Below are 21,882 nucleotides of genomic sequence, written 5' to 3' on the forward strand. Positions count from 1 at the left end.
TTTTTCTTCTTCTTTTTCTTTTTCTTTCTTCTTTTTATTTTTTTTCTTCTTCTTTTTTCTTTTTCTTTTTCTTCTTCTTTTTCTTTTTCTTCTTCTTTTTCTTTTTCTCTTTCTTCTTCTTTTTCTTTTTCTTTCTTCTTTTTATTTTTCTTCTTCTTCTTTTTTCTTTTTCTTTTTCTTCTTCTTTTTCTTTTTCTTCTTCTTTTTCTTTTTCTTTTTCTCTTTCTTCTTCTTTTTCTTTTTCTTTCTTCTTTTTATTTTTTTTCTTCTTCTTTTTTCTTTTTCTTTTTCTTCTTCTTTTTCTTTTTCTTCTTCTTTTTCTTTTTCTTTCTTCTTTTTATTTTTCTTCTTCTTCTTTTTTCTTTTTCTTTTTCTTCTTCTTTTTCTTTTTCTTCTTCTTTTTCTTTTTCTTCTTCTTTTTCTTTTTCTTTCTTCTTTTTATTTTTCTTCTTCTTTTTTCTTTTTCTTTTTCTTCTTCTTTTTCTTTTTCTTCTTCTTTTTCTTTTTTCTTCTTCTTTTTCTTTCTTCTTTTTATTTTTCTTCTTCTTCTTTTTTCTTTTTCTTTTTCTTCTTCTTTTTATTTTTCTTCTTCTTTTTCTTTTTCTTTTTCTTCTTCTTTTTCTTTTTCTTTTTCTCTTTCTTTTTCTTTTTCTTTTTCACCAAAAGCTGCCCAAACACCTTTAACTCTGTTTCAGCGGTTCGGTGCCTGAAACCTGCCTGAGGACATCAGGGCAGGATAAATAGATTTTATTTTTTGGTTGATTTTATTTAAAAAAGGATCCGGCTCTCTTGGCTTGCATGGGTACCGCTCGGGGGGAGAGCTGAGCTTCTGGAGAGCGAGAAAACCCCGTGAGGTCTGCGGGGCACAAGCATAAAACATCGATTCATGCTGCAAAGCGACCGGGAGGTTTAACAGGAATAAAACCTGGCTGATCCGCGAAGTTTCAGGATGACTGTTATAAAAATCCATCTGCGCTGGGAGGCGCCGCTTTTATACCGAAAGTGAGCCCGAACCCGCGTGCAGCCGCTCCGCCCGCCACGCTTTGGAGAAACCTCCGGGATTAAAGGATAAAATTAATATTGCTCAAGCGAGCAGACCCCGAGGAAGAAATCTCCCAGAGAGGGGCCGTGGCCTCCTCTCCGGGCTTTTTAACATCCCCCCACGGGGACACCCGGGGCTGCGGGAAAATTCCCCGCAGCCCCCACGCGTGTCCCCGCCCGGGAAAGCCGCAGCATCTGCGGGCACCGGGTGGTGGTGGGGGGGTGTGTGTAAAAATATTAACGATAACGGCAGGAATAAAGTGACTCTTTAGGGGCCGCTCCGCAGCGGGGAAAACGGCGTAACCCCCCCCAAAACGTGCGCGCAGGTGAGGGGGGCCCCGCTCCTCCGCCCCTTCGGGGTGTCCCGTCCCCCCCCCCCCCCCCCCGCGGGTGTCGCAACAGCGCCCGGCCTCAGCCGCGCCCCGCGGAGGCGGGGGGGGGGGGGGGGGGCGGGGGGCGCGGCGCGCAGGCAGCGCGCAGGCAGCGCGCAGGAGGAGGCGCGGGGCGGGGGGGGGGGGTGGGGGGGGTGGGGGCGCGGGCAGCGCTGCCGGCCCCGCGCCCGGCCCCGCCGGCCGCTCCGCGCCGCGGCGGCTGCGCGGCCGCGCTGCGGCGCCCGCCGATGCTGTCGGTGCCGGTGCCGGTGGCGGGCGCGGGGGCGGCGCGGGGCGCGGGCTCCCTGCCCCGCCGGCGCACCATGTGCAGCGGCGTCGGTTGCTTTTGGGCGCTGCTTTCCGCCGGCCTCCTGGCCGCCTGCGCCGCCGCTTTTCTCTCCCCGGCCTGGCTTCTACCGCCCGGTCGAGCCGCCGCCGGCTTCGGTTTGCTTTGGCGCTGCTCCGGGCCGCCCCGCGGCTGCCACGGCTCCGCCGGCCCCGGCGGCTTCGGAGACATCCCCTCCGGTTCCTGGCAGGTGAGCGCCTCCCCACCGCGGCGCCCCCCCCCCCAACCTCCCGCGGGGTCCGTGGCATCCCCTCGACATGCTCCCCCGCATCCCCCATCCCCTCCCCGGCATCCCTCCAGCCCTTCCCTGGGCTCCCCGGCGTCCCCCTGGCTCTTCCCCTGGCTCACCGGCATCCCCCTCCCTTGCCTTGGGCTCCCTGACGGCGTCTCCCCCCCCCCCCCCCCCCCTATCACCTCCCGGCATCCCCCCCCTCCCGACCTGCCCCGGGCTCTCAAGCACCCTTTCCTCCCCCACCATGCCTCCCGCATCCTCCCCCGACCTGCCCCTGGCTCTCTAGTATCTCTCTGTCCTCCTCACCTCCCTGAGATCCCCCTGTCATCACCCCAGCATCCCCCATTCTGACCCAGGTTCCCCAGCATCCCTTGATCCCCAGACCAGCCCCAGCATCCCTGGCATCCCCGGCATCCCCCATGCTTCCCCCGAGCATCCTCTGCATCCCCCCCCTGCTGCTCTGAAGCATCCCATTCATCCCCTGCATCCTCCATGTCCTGCCCCTGAGCAGCCCCTCAGCACCCCTTGGGTGTGGGTGTCCCGTGGTTTGTGTGGAGCCAAATCCCTCTTTGGGATGCTTGGCCACGCTTGGGATGCTGCATGGAAAGCTCCCGGGTGCCTTCGTGCCGGTGTGGCCGCCAGAGCGTGGCCGCTGTGCACATCCTGGCCGTCACCCCGGCAGTGCTGCACGTCTGACCCGGCCACCCTGCCCTACCGGGGCTCCCGGCCATGCCTCGCCACCGGAGCCTCAAACCCCTCCAACGTGCCTGGGTGAGGGCGAGCTCCTGCGTGGGTGTGCGGGAGGGAGTCGGGGGAGAAACGGGGGAGGTTTGGTGCTCTCCGGTGGGGCGCTGAGCATCACTCGCCGGCTGAGTGTGCTGAGTGGTTGGGGTGCGGGGAGGTGGCTGAAATGGGGATACGCAGATCCAGAAATTGAACCTTGTTGTGGGGACTGCAGCCGTTCCCCTGCCCGGCCAGCCCGGGGTGATGATGCCCTTGCCAGGTTTTGGAAGGAAGGAGGCCAAGGCCTCCCCACTTGCCCCTTGGGGCCTGGGGTTGCTGCTGTGTCCTGGGGTGACAAAGAGCCACCCATCCCCGCTGGGTGTGCGTGAGGACCGCACAAAGCCTGGCCCTGGCGTCCCACCGCCCGTTTGCCCCTGCCTCTTCTTCCTCTTTTCCTTTCCTTTTATTCTTGGCTTCTTACCCTGAGGTTGTGAGTGCCATTTCACTACCGCTGCTCAGAACACATGAGCTTGGATTTGCCCCGGGTGGGTACGTTGCAGAATTCCCAATACGAGGGCTAAATCCCCAAGAGGTGGTGGCTGTGCCGGGCACAATGGGTGTCAGTAGTTGAATTTCTCAGCCTGCTGTGAAGCTGCGCCGTTATCTCTCCCAGGACGCCAGGTCTGCGTGTGATTGCTTAAATCCTGTCACGGTCCTTAAAATTGACGTTAAAGACAAATATTGTGAATTGCAAAGGAAAGAACCGGCTGCATAAAATCCTTCTGTTTATATAAAAAAGTGCAAAAATGCCATCGTTTCCGTAAGATGGCCTTTGTTCAGATGTTTTTGCAAGCGTAATTCAGATAAACACTTCCAAGTAATAACAAACTTTAAAGATAAGAATGAAGCTCAGCAGTGACCCATTCGAACAAGCTTCAGCCACACACAGCCTCGGCCATCGAGTAGCCTCTGAAAACACTTTAGATCCAGAATATATCGTAACACAAAGCCGCTGAGCTCCTGAGCTTGGGCTGGGGTAGAGATGAATAATATCACGGTACCAAGTGGAGTTTACAGGGGATTTTGGTGACACGTCCTTGTCGCCTTTATTAATACCACCCAAACAATTAATGAACAACAAACAGTGCAGTCTCTTTCAGGGGAAAGTGCTCCCCTACCAGCTTTCTGCCACGAGGAGGATGAGAATACCTGTTGTGATGGTTATTTGATGGGGTGGAATAGAATAAAATATCCCTGACAGCTTTGCTAAGGCAGGCAGCAGCTTCGGCTTTCGTGCATGAGCAGCTCTCCGAACCCGCACGCCTTGGTGCTGAGGACAAGGGGACCTGAGTGCTGTGAGCCCCGTATGCAAGTTCGAGCAGGAGATTCTCCTTTTTTTGGGAGATTGTGGCTCTTTTTCTTTGCTTTCGGAACTTGTGACATTCATTTCCAATCTTTCAAGCAATCTTGTGGGCAGCTCTTTCTTTAAATGAAAGCCAAGAGCCTAATGCGGACGGGACTCTGCGAGCTTTTGAAAACAGCCACCACCTTTTCGCTGAAGTGGCAGAGGCTGGTGAAAAGGGTGTGAAGCTGTGGCTACGGGGGCGAGGGGAGCGAAAGCCAACATGGGGATCAGGAGCTCTTCTAGTGTGAAGCTGGTGGCCCATCTGGGGGGATGCTGAGAGCACATCTTGGGGGGTGCTGAGGGCACACGTGGGGAGGATGCTGAGAGCACGTCTGGGGGGATGCTGAGGGCACATCTGGGGAAGATGCCCACCTGCAGCGCACAGCGGGTGGGAGCAGCCCACAGCCGGGATGTCCATCTCCGGGGAACATTGTCCTTTTTGTCTCCTGAAATGTGGACGCTTAAACACGCTTCAAATATTTCCCCGTTCAAATGCGCTGATTTGATGCAGGGGTGGGGGAGCGTTCAGCCATGCAAATGATTGTTAATGCCAGTTGTGTGTTTGCACTTGGGGGATTATGTTAATCATGCTACAAATGATGCTTTGAATCATGTCTAGAGGTTAATTAACATGCCTTTCTTCTCTTAAGAGAGCCTTCATGTCTGCTTAGAGTTGCTGGCTTTTTTCTGCTTCCTTTCATAATTACTTTGCAGCTCTCTAATATCATGGGTACCTTTAATTTAACCCTGTCAGTGCTCAGGCTGCTGGGGCTTTGCACCGTGCTCAGCATCACGATGGTGATTTGATGGGGTGGCATGTAATAGAATATCCCTGACACCTGGAGATGTTGTGGCCAGGCTGAGACCTTGCAGGAGCTGGTGGAAACTGGTGAGGGTCTGGCTGGAGCCAAGGTGAGGAGAGAGGATGGTGGCGGGGATATTGCCCAGAGGCCACGGCCAGTTTATGAGCGGGGGCCCTTACATGGACGATTAATGGAAAGGAGGATCCGTCGTGGGAGGCCCTGGAGCTGGAAGGGCTGGAGAGGGGCACCCCGCGGGGTGCAGGCGCCGTGGGGAAAGGCGATTGCTCTTGGGAGGCCAACTGGTAGAGCTGGGGAAAGCAGGCGAGCTTTTCAGCTCTGAGCTGCTTCATCCCATCTCACTACTTGTCTTTTGTTTTTGGTGCCAGATCCCCATGTGCGTACGTGTGTGTGTGTGTGCAAAACAGTGCTTTCTCCTGAGCTAATTTATTTTCTCTTTCAGTGGGAGAATTTGGCTCATGGGTTCCTGTCTCAGTGCTGCACTTCGGAAGCTAGTGCTGCTTCATATTTCAAATTTCTATTTTTATTTTTCCAGATAGTCTCCAATTATTTTCAGGCTTTGCCAAGCATGTAATCTAAAATAACAAAGATGATCAGCCCGTGGTATTCAGGCTAAAACCACATGGGCCATTTGCCTGTGAAGCCAGTGATGCCTTGCTGGAGCAGAGCACAAAATAACCTGCTCAGGAGAGGGTGGAGGCTTTCCACGGCCCCAGGAGTTCCCTGGGTGGGTCTTTCTTGGCCTTTTGCCCGTAGCAAGGCTTGAAAAGATTCAGCCTAGTGAAAATTCACAGTGAACCTGCTTACCTTTTTATTAGAAAACGCTGAAAGGTTTCATAAACTTTCCTTGCTGGTTTCTTGCCGCGTCAGTTCAGCTCTGCGTTCCTGACGTAATCTGAGGTTTGCCCGTTGGGGTCAGATTTGCGGAGCTACTCAGCAGGTCTGTTCCCAGTGAAAAAGCACGTGGGGTGCTGGTGGAGATGGGACGATATTTGGAAAATCCATCACTCCTAGAACAGGAGCAGGCACCAGGGAGAGCTGAGCGTTTTGGGAGTCGCCGGCTTGCAATGTGCCACGTGTGAGACTGGCTCTTGGGTCAGTCTGCTCTGCCTCTGGGGGCCGCGTATCAGGCCAGCGTGTTACTTTGGGATTATCAGGAAATCAACTTTTAGCTCTTCATCCTAAGAACTTCCCGAGAGAGCAGATCCTTCCCGGCTTAACTCTGTCTACCAGTCAGTTTGATTTTTAATTGCACTTGCACAACCTTGGCAAGAGGTGTAAGTGCTCCGCAATTCTTGAAATCACCGTCTTCCTCTTTATACATATTACCTTGCAGTAGACTTTATCTCCTTTCATTAGCCACCTGGAGTTTTTCGATCTACACTGACAGAACAGAAAATACCCCGTGTTGGGGAAACCTGTAATTCCTGGGCTCTGGCCCCACGCTTCAATGCCCGAGTAGCAAACCTTAACCAGGACCTACTGACCAGTGAACTGCTCACCACCAAGCTGGGCTGAAACGGGTGCTGAGACAGGACCAGCTGATGGGTGGGCCGGGGAAGGTCAAGTTGCTTGAAAATACAGACAGGCTGCTTTCGGGATTAATTCTATCGAGTCTGCTCTCAATGGGAGACAGAAGCTGCTTTGTTTAAACAAAGGCATGGAGAGGTGGGTATTAGCTGCGGCGTCGCTGCTTGGGCTGTGGGGCCAGGGGCTGGGCAGCAGCTGGGGCTTAGCTGAGACGTGGCCGCTCCTGACAGTGATGACCAGTTCACTCTAGGTCGCCTGCCCACAAACCCGCTTGACAAACAGCGAGTCCTGAACCCTGTGCCTTGGGAAGGGCATCGCTTTTTTTTGGGCTGAATGTTGCATATTCCCCTTTGCAGGGCCCAGAGCAGAGTCTGGCACAGGGTGGTGGGGACATGGCAGGGACATTTGGATGGTGAGACGTTCCCTCCACCCTCTTGAGGCTGCAAGTCCTGCTCCCTTCGGGCTCCTCTCCATGGGCTTTGGAAGGAAAAGCCAGACGGGAGAGCTTTGTGACCTGCAGGGCGTTCCCCGGCCCAGGACGATGAGCCCAGCTTTGCCGGCAGTGCCGGGAAAGGGCTTATCCCAAGGCAGGGTAACAACAGAGAGTGGGTAAGAAGGTCTGATCTGGTACCCAGCTACAGCGCACTGCTTGCTGCCTAATTAAAATTTCATTAAGTTGGTTCCATCCCTTGATGGAGGTCACAGGCACACCATTGATGTGCTAATGTCTTACTTTTTCCTTTTTTTTTTTTTTTTTCCTCTTTCACCACTATCCATCATCCTCTTAGATAAAGCACTGCCGTTAGGAGCTGCTTTCCAGCATCCCCAGATGCAATGGCACTGGAAGACAGACAGCCATAATTCATCAGACTTATTATCTGTCTCCTATTTTCTCCCTAATTAAAAAAATGCATTTTTTTTTTCCCCTTGAGTCAGTTTGGGCATTAACCCCTCTGGTGTTTGTGTCAAATATCCTGATTAGCTTGAAAGTGGGAAAGTTACCTGGAAGGCCAGGACTGGCTGAGCTGTGTCTGGGTTGGGGTTTTATTTGGTGAATTTTGTGCGTGAGTGACTAAATCTGGGCTGGGGAGAAGCACCCCCCTGTGCGTGCTGCGGCGTGGGCAGGTCCCCATCAACCAAATCCTTCGTTTGAAGGGACAGAAATGAGGGCTGGAGCCTCACTGCCTCCTCTGCATCCCTGTGTGTCCTCTGAGACATCAGCCACCTCCCCGGCAGCATCATGCTTGGGGCTCTGTGTTACTGCCAGCCTGGTTTGGGGAGGTTGGACCCGCTCCCACTATTCCCATCAGATGACATCAGTCACTTCCCAGCACTGCTGGGCAGGGGATAGCATCTGCATGGGAGCTGGATGGAGAGGGAAGATCAAATAGGAAGGAGAAAGCTCTCAGATGGCGCTGAAAGGAAGGTAATTGCTGGGGAGGAGAAGACGAGGACGTGTGGGATCCTCTTCCTGGCCGTCGCTTTAATGCCGACCAGATGGCGGATGTTTGTTTCTGTGACTTGTGTGGGGGAAATATGAACAAGCTGCGAGGCTCGATCCACCCACCCCTGCGCACGCAGTACCTCCTGCAGAGGCAGGCGCCTCTCTGTTGCACCCAAGGTGCGTATTCCTGGGGTTTACCAAAATCTCTCGTGCCTTTGCCCGAGGAGAAGGCACTGCTGCTTGGGGTGCAGGGCAGTCTTACCCAGCATGGTGTGGATGAAAGCGGGGGTTTTAGGGTCCAGCGTGAAACTCACGTGAAGGTTTTGGCGGGAATGAGGGACCAGGTGGCCACGTGGTGCTGATGGCAGCGACTCGTGGGGTGCAGGGGGCACGCAGAGACCCCATCGGGCGCTGGGGTGGCGGGAAGGTGGCTTTGCTGCTCCAGCGCCGCTGCTGCCCTGCAGATAGATACTGGTCTGAGTATTTGCACTGATCCTTTCCAGCCCTCTTTATTTGCCCTCCGACAGGCGGTGGTGACTGCTCCTCCTCCACCAGGAGCCTGGCCAGGGGCATCCTGAGCCATGCGGCAGAGCCAGACCCAGCTGCCAACATCTGCATCCACTTCCCAGCATCAGCCCCTGGTGTGACCTCCCGGGTCCTCGCCAGCACTGCTGCAAATCCCAGACCCCAGGTCCCCACTCAGCACCTCCGCCCAGCACTGATTTATTTTTTTAACAAGGTTAAATGGCGTCCATTTCGTTTCTGCCTCTCCAGGTACAGCACTGTCCAGCTTAACCCCAAAACATACTCCCTAAATGAATATTTAATCACGCAGAGCTCTGATGGGAAGGGACCACATGTAAAAAAAGAAAATTATTTGATTAATTATGGCCCCTCTTCTCTTACAGTTGATTTTACAGCCAGTTTTTCCCCCAGCTCATTTGGGGTTTCTTAGACCTTTTCTGCCCCAACAGACACCCCCAGAAAGCCAGACATGCTGTGACCTTCTCTCTTTCTCACTTAGCCCATGGCTTTGTTTCCTAATTATTTAGGGTATTTATTTTCTGCCCCCATTTGTAAAGATGCTTAAGCATTTGAGCAGGGCTGAAATAGCCAAGCAGCCTGTCACCTTGCTTTCAGCTTACTGCTCCGATACCACAGGGCCCATCCGAGCTGGCAGCTGTCGGGGTGGTCAAGTTCCAATTAATAAATTGCATTAATAAACTAATGGTGTGACCCAGCGCACAGGACACCATGGCAGGAGCTTTGCCAACTTGGTTTATCTCTGCCAAGCCAAACACTGGGTACCCTTTCTCAGCACTAACTCATTGGACCAGAAAGTTTTTTCTCCCTTTGCCCTTTTCACTTTAAACTGTAAAGATCGTGGATGCTGGCTTCAGCAGAGGGGTTAGCTTTTTAACATTTTCATTAGGGATATTAAGTGATTCTTCCCAGGATGGACATTGTGTGACATTTTAATTTTGATGTTTTCGGTGAATGAAACACCATCTTCAGCAGATTTATTGCTTGGTGAATGGCATCGCGACGGCGCGCGTCAGACCTGTAAAATATTAAAATAATGGGTAGGGGATTGTTGTTAATCGGAATTTATTACGCTACATAAAGGCATGTTTACAGTCCCACCAGGGGACTATTAATTTGTTTGGGGATAAACAACTAATCTCCCTGGGAGTGGGAGCAGAAAATCTGACATGGTTTTATGTCTTTTCCCAGCGTGGCGGAGGCAGGGTAGCTCACAGCCCCCGGCTGCCGGGCTCCCTGGGGAGGCCTCCCCTGGGCTGCGATGCCCGGGCAGAGGCAGCACACGGGCAGCGAGGTCTCTGCTGTGATGAACGGGCTTTTTCCTGCCACTGCCTGGACGGGGCTCTCAGAGGCAGCCTCAGTGCATCCCGTTTGTTTCCTCCCCACCCACCTATTTTTGGGTTTCAGCCTTTGCATCTTGTTTCCTGCATCCTCTCCTTTCCTCTTGAAACGCAGCAGGCACAAACAGGGAGGAGAGGGAGGTGCTGCGCAGTTGGAAGGAGAGGGTTTTTAGCTGCTACTGTTCGGTACCTTTGCTCCACGGACTTCTTCAAACTTAAGCCTTATTATTTTTCTTTGGAAGCGGCTGTTTGATCTGCAGGTGTGACTTCAGTACAGGGCAGGAGCACTTGGGATAATTCCCAGCCAAGACCCTGGAAAGGAAACAACAAAAGCAAAATTTCTGTTTTACAAGAGCATATCCAGTGTTTTGGCAGGTAATGCCAACGCGTTAGGGAAAGTTCACCCCTTGTGTTCAAGCAGCTCTGGCCACGGGGTGCCGGCATAGTGCAGGAGCCAGACTAAGACCGCCAGCTTGCTGCAGGGTCTCTTGCAGCCTGCCCCAAAGCTCCCCTGTTGCCGCCTATTTTGGGGCAGCTGCACCACTGCCATCTCTTGTTCCCCACAGCCAAACCGCCGAGCTGCATCACCCCTTCTGCCCCCAGAGCTGCACGGCGGCTGTTCCGTGGCTCAGCATCCCTCACCCACGTGGTGGAAAACAAACCTCCCCGTTTACCTACGCCTCTTGCCCACGCGAATTTTGGCGCATTTATTCAAAATTACCTTAGTTCCCTTTGCCAAGGCCTGTTGGATTTGGCCAGTTTTTTGTCCACCACTGAGCATATCAGGGCACTGCTGGCCCCAGGACCCTGCAGTCTTGCTGCTGCCTGTATGAACCCTGATGGGAGGACCCAAACCAACCCAGCTCTTCTTCCAGTGTAACGCTCACCTGCGCCCATCCCGTTTGTGCCTTTTTTCTTGGCGCTGTGTCCTGAAAAACATCTTTGTACCTTTCTGTGGGGATTAGCAGTCTGAGTGGTTCATAGGTTGTTTCCAGCAAGTTTTTAGGGGATTTGCGCTACCATAATTAAGAAGACCCTAGATCATTAAAAATAATATGCTTCACACAAGAGAGAGGAACAAGCCTGCTTCACAAGACCTCTTTCTGCTGAAAAATTCATCGCTCTAAATAATTAATGGTCCTTGCAAAGGAGGATGGTTTTGCATGTTGCCAGGTGGAAGGTGAAATTCAGACGCCAGGCAGAGTAATCCTTTTTTTTTTACGAGTCTGTATTTCCTCGCTGCGCTGCTGCCCTGGGAGCGTTGAGGAGCAAGGGCTGTGGCTGCTTTCCCCACGGGGTTCTGCGCTAGGAGGGTGTCTTGTCCCAACCCAAACCCCATGAGTCCCTCCCAGGGTGCGGATGGGACAAGGGGCTGGTCCTTGCTGGGAGTGTCCTGACCTTGTCTCTTTTGCCCTGAAGCAGCACTCATCTCTTTAGGTCTTGGTGGCTTGGAAGGCACTGGAGAGGAGCAGAGAGCCCTGCTGCCACAGTCCCTGCCGAAACAGCCTCTCCGTTTCTCTCAGTAGCGGTTTGCACGGCCGTGCCTTTTACATTGCATGTCAGGAATTAATTTATTGCCGGGATAGCATTTGCATTGCTTGTGTGACATATAAAGAGGCTATAAATAAGATGCTGATTTCCAATCACTGCGCAGCACCAGGGGAAGCGCTTGCACCAGGGTGTTGAGGTGGTGCCCATGCTCCCCTGGCCCATCCTTCGCCAGCACCAGCGTGTCCCTTGTTGGAGCGGCAGCAGCTCTGCCACCACGGCATCAGCCAGTCCAGCTGCTAAAAAAACAGCTCAGGACTAAATAACATAGGGCAGGGCCAGACCCATCCGGCAGCACTGCTAGCGCTGGAGGGGTTTTTTAGCTACTTGGACCCTCTGTAAACCCAATTCCTCTTCCTCCCCTCCAGCCTGCCTGTGGTTCCTGCAGCATAACTTGCATTTAGCAGATTATTTGCTCCTGATTTGTACCCTCTTTGGTGGGGGGAGGCCAAATAGAAACCTGTATTGGGTTTGTTCCTATAGTAACTGTGGTTGCCCAAAAGCTCAAATATAGGGGGAAAAGCAGAAAAGGAGAATTGTGTATTTCTGACCAGAACGTCTCAGCAGGGCGAGGGGGCTTGGACAAGGGTGGGTGGAGGTGGGACCTGAGCTCCTTAGGCAGCTCCCGCACAGGTTATGAAAGTGAGGCTTGTTAGGAAGATGGGGACAAGACCTGTCTTACAGCTGTACTGCTCTGGGGAGCCAAGACACTGCCGTTACTGCAGGGTGACTCACCAAAGCCAGGAGCGCTTCGTGGAATTTGCCGTGAAATGACAGGACTTGACGTAGCTGCCGCAGCGCCGGGACTGAGGTGCCCTCGTGCTGTTTGAACGCTGCCATGAGCTGGGTGCTGGAGGAGGAAGCACCCATCATGGGTCCCCTCACCGCCTGCGGCCACGCTGTGTCCTCGCTGCTACAGCGACCGCCTCGCTGCCAGAGGTGGAAATGTCACCTGCAATGGGGACAGCAACAGTGCAGCAGTCGGGTGCCCATACCCACAGCCAAGCTGGTTTTGCCATAAATCGGTGCATTTCCCACTTTTAGATGCTGGTGCAGTTTGCATCTTACGGCCAGAATATTAAATAGCAAAACTGCTTCCACCCTGGCCAGGTGATGGCAAGGGGACAGCCTTCTGTGCCGGCCTCCCCTTTCACTGCCCCCCACACTGTGCCAGCCCCCAGCGAAATCCCTGCCCACCAGATACCCCTATAGCCACCGGCGCCCCAAAGCATCATCCCACAGCGTGAACTGGGTTTGAGTAATGACCCAGTTTTGTTGCAAAAGAGGCGAAATCAAAGACACAGCCGCTGCAGGGAAAAGCCAGTGGGGCTGCTGGAGGTGAGCTGGGCTGGGGGAGGAAGCACCCTGCCGCGTTGGCAGAGGTTGGCTGCGATGAAATCTTTGCAGCAGCAGGTTCCCCACCATGGAGCATCATTGGCAAAATAGCTTCTAATTGCCAGGCTTGCAGGGGCAGGCGCCGTCACAAGATTCATTTCATCTCTCAGTGGAGGCACTGACACGCGTCACAGGCATCTAATGGCACTTGTATCAGTGACGTAGCCCTTCATGCATGTAATACATTTGCTACTATCACCAATAGCCTGAATACTAGTAACCCCTGGGACCAGGTGACGGCTGAACCGTGGGCTCAAGACTTACCAGTGAATTTAAGCAACAGAACGTGGAAGGGAAAAGGTGGGAGAAGCCACCCGTGATGGGTCCCCACTTCTCACTTCAAGAGGGGGAATTGGTGGGCTGTTACAGGGACAGTGGTGGGGGATCACTTCGCTGACAGCCCTGCGTGTCCTTTCAGACGAGCGCCGTGCTGTGCGCGGGCGGCTGTGCCCTGCTGGCCCTCAGCTCGCTGCTGGCCATCGTCGCCGTCCTGCTGCCTGGCGGAGCCTGCGAGAGGAAGGTCTGCACCCTGGCTGGCTACATGCAGACAGCGGCAGGCAAGTGACGGGGACTTTGCTCTTTGGGGTGGAAAGATGGGGTTTCCCCGGGGTGCTGCCAAGCCCTTCACAGCATCCTGGATCTCAGCAGCAAGAAGTGCTTGCAAACCCTAACCAACACTGGGAGAAAAAGAGAGCAGCCCTTTGCTTTAGCTATTGCCTCCTGCATCCGTGCTTATAAAATCTATTGAAAATCACCTCCACCAAAATACAAAGGTCTGTGGCAGAAAGCCTGGGCTACAGGTCCTGCTCGCTGCCTCCTGCTCAGGCTCTTTTGTAGGACAGGGGGCTGTGGTGAGCAGTGGGGGCCAGGCTGCCTGCTGGCAGGCTGCTGCTGCACCTCCTGGGGTCTAGTAGATGCCTCCTGTGAAGTTTGCAGTCCCATTTGGGCCATCTTTGCAGTTAAACCCCTGGAGGGATGTCCCTCGCTGAGCCTTACACCCGAGACAGGCTGTTGCCCACGCTGTCCCACAGCTCTTACTGGCCTCCCTAGGGCAGCCAGCTTGTGTTTCCAGTGCAATTGCTTATACTTCTGCCTCTGAGAAGTGCAGAGGTGGGGAGGCAGGCAGCTGGGGAAGGTCCATCCCCATCCTGTGCTCCCTGTGGAGGGACAAACCCCACCCGAGACTGGTCTCCGCTGTGGGGAGCCACATCTCCAGGAGCTGAAGTGTTGGACTAAACCACCCCAACTGGACACGAGCCACAACAGGAGATTAAACCACCCGTTTGTGTCTGTGCCCGAGAATAAACTCCTTTCCTTGGAGAAATCCTCAGGGCTAGTCAGGCTTCGTTATCTGCCTGGCAGCATTCAAGCAGCTTTTGGGGGAAATCCTGTTACATGCTCTCCTCGCCAGGGCTCATCCCACAGGAGCCGATTTGGGAACAGATGGAGGGGCCTGGCCCCTTAGCCACGGCTGCTCCAGCTCAGCTGGGCTGTGGGTCCATAGAGGCAGCTGCTCATGCCTGTGCCCCGTCATTAGTGACCGATGCATCACTTGGAGGCCGCAATCTGGGGATTCCCATCACCCCTGTATGTTGGCTGGTGGCTCCGGCCAACAGGTCCCCTGGGTGCAGGACAGAGGCTGGAGGAGCCCCATGGCAGGGTCACTGGGAGGTGGCTCAGGGTGGCCTTGCAGGTCCCTGTGCGAGGGCTAAGTGGGATGGAAAGGGGTTAGTTACCTGCGTTACCTTCGCCCAAGGGGGTGGCACATCCCTGCTGCCTCTGGCTCTGCAACGAGAGACAAGCAGGTACAAAGCAAGGGATTAGGAAAAGTCCCTGGGAAGGAAACCAACAGTGGCAGATAAATACAAATTGAGGCGCTCTGAGGGGTTCTGGTAATATCGAACAGGCTGTAAATAAACTGTAGGCTCTAAGCGTTATTGACAAATGAAAATTTACTGGGTACGTTCGAGCAAGCTAATGGGTTGCTTTAAACCCTGGCGGTGCCTTGCTAAGCGTTTTGTATCACGCTTTTTAATTTTGGTTCACTGTGGATTAATTCCCATTCAGAGACAGGCAGCCCTGAGTCAACAGAATTAAATGGTTTAATGTATTTGGATTCAGAAATGCTGCCTCCCCATAATTTCTCTCCCTGTTCCCGCCCCCTCCACAGGAGGAAGGTCTTCATTAGAAATCAGCTGCAGCCAGGTGACAGTGAGAGGAAACTCCTCCCCCAAAAATCACATTATCTCGTAGAGAAAAGCACAGATTTTAGGGTAGATGAATTTATATGGGAAAGAAGGAAAGCAGAGCAAGCCCATGAGGTTTGCTAGAGCAGCTTTCCGATGGGGAGGGGGAGGCAGCTCTGCCAGGGGAACCCAGTATAAAACCCCCATGAGATGCCAGTGGAGCAGTGGGAGGGAGGAGGGGGCCACAGTTTTCCCAAACCCTAGGTTTTCCTGAAGCATGGCAGGTCCCACAGGCACCTTCCCACTGTCTGCCCTGATATTTTCCCCCTGAAATCCAAATTTTGCTCCCATTTTCCCATCCCACAAAACCAGCTCAAGGTATTTTGCAGAGCACCAAAGGCTGAGTAAATAAGCTTAATACTATAAAACATTGAATCAGACAATCTAATTGCCTAATAAAGAGCCAGGTGCAGTCAGCCAGGAGCATGAAACATGCCATAAAATGCATGAGCAGAGGCACTGGCAGAGCCAGAATCAGTCCCCACAGGCTCTGCACCATATCAGACAGATGCCCCAAGCCACAGTCACATAAATCCAGGTGCGGAGGCCAAGCTGAACCGAACAAGAATCAATCCTGAGAGCAGCCCCACAGCAAGGGGCAGTCAGGCTTAAGCCATGTCTTTAACACTTTCCTGCTATTTTTTTAGAGATCCAGGTTGCGCCTTTTCCAGCCCCAGAAAGAAGGAAGATAGAAACCTCATGCAGATAGAGCAGAGCATTAATTGCAGATGCAGACGCGCCATCAGGGTTCAGAGCTGGGCTAATTGCCACCATACGTTGAACACATGATTCCTAGTGCCTGGCATCCACCCCTTGGAAAAAAACCCAACACATCCACACAAATGACAAGAGGATGATCCCTAATGAAAGATTAAATGAGCAGCAGAGCAACAGGGAGAGGGGGAAGGATAAAAGGCAAAACATTTGCTCAGCTCTCACACCCTACAAGCGAAATCAAAGCTGCCCCTGAAAGATTAGAGATGAGGCTCACCCCCTAAGCATGGTGCCTGCTCACTAAAATTAAATTTCTGCTGTGATACCTCCTCCCAAACCCGCATAGCAGCACCTCCAGAGAGGCTGGGGTAGCCAAGCTGGCCCCATTTATGTGTGGGGCAGTGGGGCAGCCCCAACCCCCAGCTGCAGCCCATCGCTGCTGATGGAGAGGGGCCCGGGGCTAACCCCAAGGACCAGGGAGTGCAAATAGGTGCACAGCTGAAATCCTGCCACAGTTGTTTTTCAGCAAAAGCCTCTTTGCTGGTGTTTTAAAAATAGGAGTTAATTCCAGGGAGACTGTCTCTTGCCATACGGGGCTATGAGGGAAGGGTAGGGGATGTTCTCCAGGGCTGGCTGTGCCTGTACAACTGCTCCCATGGCTCCCAGCTCCTGTGCCAGGGCCTGGGGTTTATAGCTGGACGTTACAGTTTATCTCTGTAAAGCTCTCAGACCAGTTTTCGAGCGACTGCCAGGGGCAAAGCTGCTGGAAGGAGCATGGGGCTATCACAGTGTCTCAGGCACCGGCTTCACCCGTGGGCACCCACCGGTGATGCCCTGGGGAGCCACTTGGAGCTGTGGCAGCCCACACAGTCCCAGCAGTGCCATTGCATTAGGGGAGTATCCTGAAGGCTGAGGGTGCCGAGAGCCAGAGCAGCTTCCACCGGGTTTCCAGCGTGGACCGTGTCTGCTCCCCGGCCCAGGAGCACCTGCGCTCCGTGGGGATGGCCTTTCCAGGGGAGTGAGGCTCACCACTGGTAGAGACTGAGTTTGCAACCGAGGCTGAGTAAACCCCATCAAACAGCAAATCCAGGCAGCTTTCTGCTTTTGGGGCTTGTGGCACTAAGGGAAGGATTACGGGTCTGCTGTCGGATTAAGGTGCTGGTGACCGCGCTCTGGCACCAACGCGGGTTGCATCTGCTGCTTAGGAAAAGCAACAAGTCTTTGTAGGCGGGCAGCAGGGACTAGCAGCCTCCTTCCACAGCTCCTTTTGCTGCCCTAAAAGCCTCAATAAAGAACAGGATTGTGTTGCTTTTTGGAAGCTTTTCACCACGTGCTTCTCAGGCAAAGGGCTCTTGCTTTGCTGGCGAGTGGTGGCCAGTCCATTGGTGGTCAGTAACGGGATGCACACCCAGCTGCCCCACGGCTGCTGATCCTTTCCCTGGTCTCTGAGATGTGCCTGTGAAGCAGCCTGACAGGAGGAGGCTTCAGAGCTTTGCACCTTGTTGAGGGCGCAGGCACAGTCGAGCGTGAGGGAAGCCTTCGGGGAGAGTTTTGCTTTCACCCCACACTGCTCTCTGTCTATTCTTACCACCATCAACTCACTGCTTAAGACAAATCCAGTGCTGAGGGCAAATGATCCTGACCTGCCTGTGCCTCTCTAAGGCTCTTTTGGTTTCAAAGAGCAATTTCCCAGCATTGCTACGACAGAATCAGAACAGTCATAAGACTCCAGCAAGACAGGCAGAAACCCCCAGTTACGCAATTCCCTTACTTAGCTGCACTTTAATCCCAAATTTCGTGGTTGTCCCAAGAGCTTTCTGCAAAATTTGATTGCATTCTGCAGCCAAGATCCCTCTTGCTGGCAGAAGCATGGTGGCGTTACAGAGTTGGCCTCAGCCTTTGGTTAGTTAAGCAGCAAAGGAAAATGCAGGAGACTTTGTGCTTTTTGAAGGAGCTTGTGGTTATTTAAGAGCAACCTGGTCGAGTGGAAAGTATCCCTGGCCATGGCAGGGGGGTTGGAACCAGATGATTTTTAAGGTCCCTTCCAATCCCAACCAGTCTGTGATGGCGTGACACTGATCATCAGGTAAGAACACATAAAGAGGGAGAATTGTGCATTTTCAGATCAGTGTGAATCTTTCAAATGCATCGTGTCCTAAGGACTGAAAAGCAATCCAGATTAAAATGGACCGTGCCATTCCCGAGGGAGTCCTGCGGGACGGGTGGGAGGTTTGCCCCAGCGGTGGGATGCAGGCACGTGCTGGGGGCAGAATGGATGTGGCAGGTCCCTGGCCAGGAGGTTGTCCCGGTGCCTGTGTCACAGTGTTATTCAGGAAGGCAGTGTGTGGTCACTGCCCCTGTCGTGCCTCCCATCCAGCCCTGCATCTCAGCCCACCTTTGGGATCGATGGTGCCCTGTTTTTCCCAGCTTGTGCAGGCTCTGAATTGCAAACAGCAACGTCATCCACATCCATATTGATTCCTCAGACTAGTATCGATCAGCATGGTGACATACAGGTAATGTGTAATTAGTAAGTTAGATAAAAATAGCACCAAGGGGTGTACAACCGAGCTGCCTGGGTGCTCTGACCTTTGCTAGCATCTCCATGGTGGCAGCAAATAGAAGGGTCATAGCTGCCTGGTAATTGCTGACCTGCTATTAAAAACACTGTGGAAGTCCTCTCTTCCCTGGTGCCATCACTACCATGCGAGGTGGTTTTGGAGTGCTGCCTGACGGGGTCTCTGATGACCCGGCACCAGTGGACCTGTTACCATGACTCGGGAAAGAGCTGCTTCTCTCGCCTCCCTGTGTTTTGCTCTGTAGCTCGAGTGCTGCATTTTTATGGCCAAAAGATGCTGTGAGCTGACAGAGCTTCACGTACGTCAGTGCGCATGGCCGGTCTGCACCCGCAGCGGTTGCCTGCAAGGTCTCGGATCCCTCCCATCCTGCTCCTCACCAAGAAATCACGATTGAAATAATGGCCTGGGGAAGGCACTCTGCCAAATATCACCTTCCAAGTCACTAAAGGACTTGTGGCACCAGCAGCTGTTGGGGATGCTGGAGAGCAATGTCCGAGGATGTTGCAGGAGCCACCAGACAGTAGGGACATGGCCACTGCTCCTGGGGTGCAGGCAGTGTCACAGCACGGCCCCTGCAGCACCACTCCGAGGAGACATAAACGGCGCAGACATCTGCCCAAGGCAGGGGACACTTAGGGGTTGGGTGACCAACACTGCGACTGACACTAAAAATGTTCAGGAATGGCTGAGGAGACGAGGGTTAGAGTGGGTGCCAGGCTGTGCAGCCTTTCCCACTCCCTCCCACACAGCCGGGGCCAGGGGCCAAACCGCAGCCAGTTTCCTGATGGGCATTTTTGTGGCTGCGGTGCCTGGGAGCCCCATCCTGTGACACCGAGGGTTGTTTGTCAGAAGACAGCCCTGGAATTTGGAAGAGGAACTTGGCAGTAGAGGCAGGGGGGGAGCAGCACCCTGTTGTCCAGGCACTGATTTGATTTGAAATCACCCAAAGCTTCCCCCATCCGTTTTTTAAAAATAGCATCTTGGCTCTGATCGCAGAGCCCATGTGGTCCCTCTTCTTGGGGGGCTTGAAAAATGTGCTCAGGCCTGATGCAGCGACATTGCTGGCTCTGTTCGATCACCAGAGCAGCATTAAACAAAATGTTGCCTTAAAGCTGTTTCCAGCCTTTCACAGAAGGTCCCCCAAAACTGCAAGATTTGGCTAAGCAAGAGGCTAAGCCAAAATAAAGCAAAGTCCAGCCTTGATGCAAGGTGCTCAGGCATGAAAGTGAAAAACCGCGGCGTAAAACTTGAACCCAGAGTGGGTCCAGCTCCTGAGCTGCAAGGGCAGCTCTTCTGTTTGCCCCTTGTCTTTCTCTGGAAAGAGCACTGCTCCCACCGCAGCTGGGAGTAATTGCATGGTCCTCATCACTGCTCAGGTCCTCGTTGCCATCTTCACCCTCTCACCTCCACATTTCACATCGTGTTCTTGCAATAGAGACAGTGACCAGCAATGTCGTAAGCCCTGGTTCCTTCCCCGGTGCAAGGCTTTTCCCCCCTGCTTTCTTTAATTACATTAGCAAAGTTGAAAAACTGCCTTTGGCACATTATTATTCAGTCAGTGAACTCTCACTAATTCCTGACACAACTAATAAATATCTGATGGTAGGAGCCCGCTGCCGCGGCGCTGGAGAGGGGGCTCTGTCACAGCCCAGCCCGAGAGGTGCTTCGCTCCAGCACCAATATTGCTTACGCCTGACTTACGTGTGCTCTCATTTTTTTTCACTCGTGCTGATGCAAATCCTCTTTTGCTGAATTTTTTGCCAATTTGCTCCAGAATTCAGCTCAGTAAAAGCTGTCACCACCCTGGGCCTTGGGCCGGTGTGTCCTGGAGCAGTGACTGCTCTGAACCCTGCAGGGATGCTGCGCGCCAGTGCCAAAGCCCAGATGATGTTGTTCCACCAGTTTCTGCATGTTTGAGAATTCGACGAACTCCCATGTCAAAACCAACAAGTGACATTTTTTCTGTCTACCTTCGGACCGGGAGGAGACACCTGGGAGGACGTTGCAGGGGAGCAAAATGAACTTGCCAGATCCGCAGATCGACGGGCATGAAAGTGGAACAACAAACATCAACTCAACTTCAGCCTTTCACTGGAGGAAATTTTTACTTGTGCTGAAAGAGTAATTTCTCCGTGCTCACTTCGGTGCATACATTCGAGTGACAGATCGTCTTAGTTCGAGAGCCATTTCGTGATTTTACTTTCAAAACCTAAAATCTTCAGCAGAGAGCCAGACCATTAAACTTAGCAGTAAAGGGGTTGGCAGCTTTCCTAACAGCCAGGCTCCCTGCCACAGGTTAAGTGTAGATTAGCCTTCCCTGGGGCTTAAGCAAATTTCATACAAGGTGCAGAGCTGCTGAAGGAGAAGAGGCCAGATCCTGGCTGCACAGTACAGCGGCTGAGCCCCACTTCACCCTCAGAGTAAGAGGCTAGGGATTCATTTCTATCTGACATTTGGATATTTTTTTTTTTTCTCCTGCTTAGTTCTCAAACTGTGCTTTGATTTTCTGCAGGTGTGGCTTTGCCATTTGGCACAAACCTGCTGACTTGGTGCCTGTGCCCTCCCTTCAGGCTGAGGACACGACAGTAGCAGCGTGCCTGGGCTAAGGCTGGGAGCAGCGTATTTCTCAGTAGCCTCATTTAGAGAATAAACCAGCCATGTGCTTTCATTGGTTTCTTGGAGAGGGGCAATACATTTCCAGTGGCATCAGTGACAGAAGCAATATCCTTTCATTGCTATCACTGGAAAAGAGCAGTTTTATACTGCAAGAAAGAAGTGGTTCACTTGTATAAAACATATTTTCTATTCCCTTAAACCTGAGGAAATCCTTGTCATATTAATATGTGGCTGAATTGCTTCTCTTTCAACAGTTCTCCTAGGGATTTGAGTTTAGACCAGTTATTGCGCTTGGATGCAGTAACAGTCCATAAAAAGTCTATTTTGTAAATAATAACAGTGCTTTGTAATAAATGGGAACAGCAAATACCAAGTGCCACTGGGGCTCCAAAGCTGCTGCCCCTGAGGAAATACAAGCCAGCCCCAAGGACCGCAGCACTGTGCCAGAGCCGTGTGTTTCAGATGAGAAAACACTTCAGTTTTAGAGGGAATTTGCTTCCCTTTACCTGTGACTCTCAGTTTACAGGTAGTTGTTCCTTCTTCTACAATTCAGCATGTTTAGTCTTATTCTAACACTTTCAAGGTAGCAGCGTGGAGCTCGGGGGTGTTATTGGAGGGCTCTTCAAGCCATACCTTTCCAAGCAGGATCCCTCTCATGAGTTTTTGGGGGAGGATGCCTTTGATTATGGTTCAGCTTTTGTGGAGCTTAACTGTGCTTGTTAGGTGTTGCAGTAGAGAACCACTGCGTGAGAGGGTCCTTCTTCCCTTGCAAGTTCAGGTTGCTGGTAGCACAGCCAGGACATCATAAACCAGATCCTGCAAAGCTTCAGAGCCTCTATCTTTTCATAGCTGTCATTAGTGGCTGCCCAGCCTGCTTGTTGTGTGCCCACAGTGCTGGGAAGAAGCATGTCTCCTTATTTCCTTGCTATGTGATTATGTGTTCCTGCTAATGTTTCTCTTCATGAATGGTTTGACTTTGCCCTTTTCT

General features: G+C 52.8%; 1 protein-coding gene across 1 annotated transcript in view; it reads left to right on the forward strand.

The window, feature by feature from the left end:
- Nucleotides 1–1,660: 1,660 nt before the first annotated feature.
- The window catches only part of LHFPL7 (LHFPL tetraspan subfamily member 7), a 62,511-nt gene continuing 42,289 nt past the window's right edge, over nucleotides 1,661–21,882 (forward strand). The window contains exons 1-2 of the mRNA XM_086475377.1: nucleotides 1,661–1,948; nucleotides 13,158–13,296. Of these exons, the coding sequence (XP_086331503.1) occupies nucleotides 1,661–1,948; nucleotides 13,158–13,296 (427 nt within the window). The remainder of the gene's footprint in view (nucleotides 1,949–13,157; nucleotides 13,297–21,882) is intronic.

The sequence above is a fragment of the Leptosomus discolor genome, chromosome 18 (assembly GCF_034619465.1).
Source record: "Leptosomus discolor isolate bLepDis1 chromosome 18, bLepDis1.hap2, whole genome shotgun sequence".
NCBI lineage: Eukaryota > Metazoa > Chordata > Aves > Leptosomiformes > Leptosomidae > Leptosomus > Leptosomus discolor.